This window comes from Cebus imitator, unplaced genomic scaffold (genome assembly GCF_001604975.1).
Source record: "Cebus imitator isolate Cc_AM_T3 unplaced genomic scaffold, Cebus_imitator-1.0 Scaffold179, whole genome shotgun sequence".
Classification (NCBI taxonomy): Eukaryota; Metazoa; Chordata; class Mammalia; order Primates; family Cebidae; genus Cebus; species Cebus imitator.
In genome coordinates this window covers 337,069-343,445 of record NW_016107494.1, presented here as the reverse complement: position 1 = coordinate 343,445, position 6,377 = coordinate 337,069, and the positions used below count along the sequence as shown (strand labels likewise).

The 6,377-nt window shown below is 38.7% G+C and overlaps 1 protein-coding gene across 1 annotated transcript; it reads left to right on the top strand.

Annotated features, from left to right (window-relative positions):
- The first annotated feature begins 2,635 nt into the window (after nt 1-2,635).
- On the top strand, nt 2,636-6,377 carry LOC108315856 (olfactory receptor 2T6). Its single transcript, XM_017545432.1, has 2 exons — nt 2,636-2,721; nt 5,311-6,377. The coding sequence occupies exon 2, from the start codon at nt 5,326-5,328 to the stop codon at nt 6,247-6,249; it is 924 nt and encodes a 307-aa protein (XP_017400921.1). The 5' UTR covers nt 2,636-2,721; nt 5,311-5,325; the 3' UTR covers nt 6,250-6,377.

Here is a 6,377-nt window from a genome sequence, read left to right as displayed (position 1 = left end):
CTCTTTTGGTTCCATATGAAGTTTAAGGTGGTTTTTTCCAGCTCTGTGAAGAAAGTCATTGGTAGCTTGAGGGGATAGTGTTGAATCTATAAATTACTTTGGGCAGTATGGCCATTTTCTCTATATTGATTATTCCTATCCATGAGCATGGTATGTTTTTCTATTTGTTTGTGTCCTGGCCTAAGTAGTGCTTTAGGCATACATTAAAGTATTTCAAATTCTCTGATTTAGATGTGAATCTGTTATTATGATTTTAGAATCCCAATATATCTTACGAAAAAAAAAGAGATTGTCCTATAGAAGCTAACTGAATATATTAAGCACACAATGAATTTCCATTTAAAGTTTAAATTACAGAATTGTTCTCTTTGTTCCATTTGTAATATCACCTTAAATTACTGTTTATATGTGTTTATGTCATTCTTTTTTGCATCTTTCAGTTCTCTTTTCCATTTTGTACATTTTGTTTTGTTTTCTTTGAAGAGTGAATCTACACTTTAAAAGGGGATGTTTACTCTGAATGGTGTTGTAGCTATGATTAACATAGTTGTTTTCTATCTCATTTCATCTTATGCTTTGTTTTAATTTCCTGTGCCATTATGCCTTTTTTCTTTCATATTTTAAAGGATTTTAACACATACACAAACACGTACACACATACAAACATTTTTGTAATTCCTCTTAATACTAGTAATTGATTTTGTTAATCTTTTTCAAAATTGTTCTTATTCTTATAGAATGCATTATCTTATAGTTACCTCTATTTTGGAGTCCTAAACAAAAATCTATCTTTAGGGGGCTCACTTACTGAGAAAAAAAATGTTAGATTCTTGATAATAGTATATGTTTTTATTTATCCTTAGTCCTTTGCCCCGTATGTTTCAAGAAGGAGGGAATATTGGTGTTGGTATCTTCAACTCCTAGAAAAATGTCTAGTGAAGAGCTGTATCACAATAAATAGTTGAATGAATAAATACATGAATGAATGAAAGCTACATTCTGGTAATTTTATACTCTATTTAAATTGAATCTGTTTTTCATATATACTATTAGCATTCCATTTTCAGACCTTGTTGTCTATATAGATATAGATGGGTATATCTATCTGGTCTACATAATAGATGTCATACATGTATCTCTATATATCTACATATATATATATATATATATATATATCTTCATTGTTAAGAATGTTTTGAGTTCTATGCAATATTGCAATATTGCAATCATATTTACATTAAGTATATATATTTAGCCTGAATTCAACATTCACTGTTAGTAATATTACTGTTTCTTCCCTTTCCTTAATTTTGTTTAATCTACACAAATACTCAGCTGTATCTTAGTGTTTATTCCCCCTAATTTATCTCAGAACATCTTCCTGTTTGAGCCAAACATTACTAACAACTAAAACATATTCAATGATATCGATAGTAAGTTTTCTTGAACAGATAGCACATTCTAGACTTAGTCTAAGAAACTGACATGTGTGAATGATGTAATCTTTGAAATTTGCACCCTTTCTATTATTACAAAGAAAATGGGAAAACGGACACAAAAATAAGTTAAGTGCCTGTGGTCACACAATTTGGTGGTAAAGAAAGGATCAAACCAAGGGAATTCGGGCTGCAGAGCTCTCTCTTTTTACTGCAATATTGTATGTCTTTAGTTTAGACATTTTTTCACTTTTATCTGGAATTTATCAGGAAGACATCTGTGGTCAATGTGAATTTTAGTCTGTGTAGGTGACTACACAGATTTTCCTTTTCTTGTGTTTTGTTTGCATGCTACTATGTTTTTATTAGATGCTACCAGATGCTTTTACTTCAAATAACTTTCCCAGACACACACAAGTGTATTTATTAATTAAATGAACTATCCATATGCAGAGTCTTTTTGTTCCTTTCACAAATTTTTCTTTTCAGTTTTTATTAATAATTCTCTCCTGTTTGTGAAATCACTCTTTTTAAAAACATTGTTTATTTATATTTTGTTTTCGTAATTCCAGTACTCCATGTCAAATTTTTTTTATTTTTTTGACAGAGTCTTGCTCCATCTTGCCCAGGCTGGAGTGCAAACATACGATCACAGCTCACTGCAGCCTCCATCTCCCCAGTTCAAGCGATTCTTCCACCTCAGTCTCCCGAGTAGCTGGGATTACAGGTACCTGCCATCATGCCTGGCTAATTTTTGTATTTTTGTGGAGACAGGGTTTCACCATGTTGGCCAGGCTGGTCTTGAACTCCTGAACTCAGGTGATCCGTCCACCACAGCCTCCTAAAGTCCTGGAATTATAGGTGTGAGCCACCACCCCCACCCATGTCAATCTTTCTTATCATTTAATATCTGCCTTTCTGCATCTCTGGAGAACTACTGAAGTTTTATCCTCCACAGCCCTGAGACAGTTCATGTCTTCAGCACTCTTCTTAGCAGGTTTTCCTGTAACTTCTCATCCTGGAACTGTTTTAATTCCAGTGGATAAAGCACTGCAATGGCCTGAGTGTATTTATCCTGAAGTGTTCCCTAATGCTGTGGTCTTTTTCTGCTCCTCTTGGTATTGCAGTGAACTCCTTCCACTTCAATCAGGTCATCACAAGGAGCTCATTAGATGAGCCGCTACCCATTAGAGGGAGGATCTGCATTTTGGATGGATAGCGGGCAGAATAAATCTTCAACTCCTTGTTTCCTGACCACCAAATCCATTTAGCCTCTTCTACACAGGTAAGCAAAAATGTGCAGTTATGTTGAATTTTTTGTTGAAAGAGTAGGAAAAACTTAGAAAGTGTCAATTTCTTGTTAGCTCGCATTTTTCCTTGTGTGTGTATATTTCCCACTTTCCTAAATCAAGTCTCCTGTTTACTGTGCTGAGAATCCTCCTCCAAAACCCTCCTTTGTTGGTCTACTTGCAAAACTCGACCCTTTTTCTCCACCATTTCTTGGCTAGAGGAGGGTAAGAATGGGGAAAGCAGACAAGCAGATCCTGCTGCAGAGAAAACCTGGCACAGAGAGGCACAGCCAATCCTTTTCCTGAGTGGTTCATACCCCAGAGACCTTGCACATGGACTGGCCTAAACTTCAGAGGCTTTTCTCTACTGAGGAGTAACTAGAGTTCATCTTTTCCTATTACCCAATATTTTTAATGTTCAGTGTGGATAAAAAGTTGAGTCTTTTCTGAAGTTTCGTGAGCATGGACTGAGAAGTTTGAAACAGGCTGCCCTGGAGAATGTGTAGACACTTGCAAATCATTTTTTAGGCCCCAGTTGTTCATGTAATGCTATTACCTAATGTCTGGATCCTCATTGTTTAATCTGAGAGTGAACTTAGGAAATGACAGTCTTCTTCCTGGGATGGGTTTTCCCAGAAACTAGTCTTTCACAAGTCCTTATCTTTTGCTAAAAGATTACACTAATGACAATTATTTGCATAATCAGGAAGAATGTTCTGAGATTTTATCATTTTAAATAATTCAGAAGATAGTGCACAAGCCTGGAACCCTGCCTGGTGTTCAACAGGTCATACGTGCTTTTCATAGTGTGACCCCTATCGTTTGTGCCAGTGAGTATACACCCGTAGCTAAGAAATGCAATATTGCCTTCAGCAGAAATTGTGTGTCCTCGGTATCAGCATTATGTCACAACCACAACAGCTACTAATAGTTTAACATTTGAATTTACTCAACTGTGGTCCTTTGCATATGTTATATGATGTTTGTTCATGACAACCTCCCTTAAGTTTCCTGTGATATGCTTAATTTAAGTAATATGCATTGGGGCACATTGCAAATAATGAAGCCAGGACCCCAGAAAGCATTCTCAGTGAGAGTATTTGAGAATCGAGCCCCGCCCCCACCGACTCCGAAATGGTGTTCCTGGAGACCAGCTGCCACCTGTGGGCACTTTCCCCTGCATCATCTGCCTCTCTGTATGGTATAACACCTGAGGGCACACAGTAGTGTTCAAGAATTCAAAAATCAAGTTGGATTTTAGAGTGTTAAAACTAATGAGGAATCTTTTAAAAGATGCTCTTGCATTCATTGTATATTCAAGATGTGAATGCAGCACCCATCCCTGTCTAAGACTGTGTACGGTTTTCTGCCTCTGGCCTATGAGATCTTTTATGCATTTCATTCAGTCACCACCTCTAAGGCTTACGACTGACTGACCAAATCAGGAAGTTTTGAGTGAAATGGGGGTGATATTAGGACAGAACGCATAACCTGGGTTATCCCAGTATAACCTGGATGAGTTTTCCCCTCTTGTGAACCCTTCAAGAGCTACAAAAATACAAAACTAAGCAAAAACAAAAAATGGCTCCAATGCACCAAAGAGACACGAAGAAAAAAACAAATAGATCGTAGTGAACATGTTAAACTGTTATATGTCATAAATTGCCAGTCAATTCTACCGATAATCCTTAGAAAATGATTTTGACCTCTTTACCCTGTCCCGCATACTTTGAAGAACTGATCACTAATATCTCACTGTCTTTCTCACTTGCAAGGCTCTTCCTGAACTGACTTTTGTTTTCTGACTATCCCAAGCTCCTTTCCTGCTTTAGGGGTGTCACATTTGCTATTTATTTTGTAGGAACACCATGGTTCCCACTTGTGATTTACGGTGCTTATTTCATAACTAGAATGTAACTCATGTAATTCATATTCTTTTTTTATTCACCACTGTATCCCCAGGGCTTAGAACATTGCCCAGGACTCTCTCCATAAATAAAGATTTGGTGTGCAAATGAATGAGAAATTGACGAATGATAAAGGAACACTTAAGAATGGCCAATGATCAGATGGATAACATAATCATATTTATTACAGTTCAACATAGTTTTCAGCTGTGTCTACAATTTACGGTTATTTCTGGATGAGACCAATAGGTTTTTTAATTATCGCAGAAATTCCCAATTTGATGCATTGGCCCATTGAATTATTTTATTGGGTCATTTGAGTTGATTGGATCAATTGTCTTGCAGTTGTATCCACATTTTAAATAAATGGAGCCAACTCCAAATGAAGGATCCTCTCTAGGGCCCGGGTGTTCTTCAATCATAATGAAACTCGCTTAAGCCAAGCATCAATTGCCAAACATTCATTCATTTTTATGCCATAGGGTCCTAACTTTGAAATTATTCTTCATCAAAAAGAAATAGCCAAGAAAAAAGGAGCTACAAATCTACCACATCAAAAAAAAAAGTTATTAGTTATATAAAAAATGTAATCTAATAATGTTTACGCAGACACGTCCAAGTGATTTACCTTACCTTCTGTGATTTTCATTGATCCTACTTCTCTTCTTATGCCTCCAGGTCAAACTCAGTGCCATGAATGGAAATGAGACCTTGTCCAGTGGCTTTACCCTCCTGGGGCTCTTCACTCACACTAAAGGCTCAGGGTTCTTTTTCGGTGTCATTTGTGCCATCTTCTTCATGGCCGTGATAGCTAATGGAGTCATGATCTTCCTGATTTACATAGACCCACATCTCCACACCCCCATGTACTTCCTCCTCAGCCACCTCTCCCTTATCGATATGTTTTACGTCTCCACCATTGTGCCTAAGATGCTGGTGGATTATCTTGCAGGTGAGAGGACCATCTCTTTCATTGCCTGCACGGCTCAGTGCTTTCTCTACATGGGCTTCGTGGGGGCTGAATTCTTCCTGCTGGGGCTCATGGCCTACGACCGCTACGTGGCCATCTGCAATCCGCTGCGCTATCCTCTCCTTGTCAGCCAGCGGGTCTGCTGGAGGATCCTGGCCAGCTCTTGGTTCGGCGGGGCTTTGGACAGTTTTCTCCTCACCCCCATTACCATGAGTCTCCCATTCTGTGCCTCTCACCAAATCAATCACTTTTTCTGTGAGGCACCCACCATGCTGAGGCTGGCCTGTGGGGACAAAGCTGCCTATGAAATGGTGATGTACACATGCTGTGTGGCAATGCTGCTGATCCCCTTCTCAGTAGTGACCGCATCCTACACCAGGATTCTCAGCACAGTGCATCAGATGACATCAGCTGAAGGGAGGAAGAAGGCCTTGGCCACCTGCTCCTCACACATGGTGGTGGTGACATTGTTCTATGGGGCTGCTTTGTATACATATATGCTTCCCAAATCCTATCACACCCCACTCAAAGATAAGGTCTTCTCTGGCTTTTACACCATCCTCACCCCCTTATTAAACCCTCTCATCTACAGTCTGAGGAACAGGGATGTGATACGTGCCTTGAAGAGAGTTATGGCAAGATGTTGAGGGACCTCTGGTGTGAGGAGGAAATAATTCTGATAATTTAAAACCCCCACATCCTGTTCAGGCATGTGTGGCATGGCATCATGGATGACACGGAAAATGCTGCAGCAACCGCCAATGTCATCCATGCT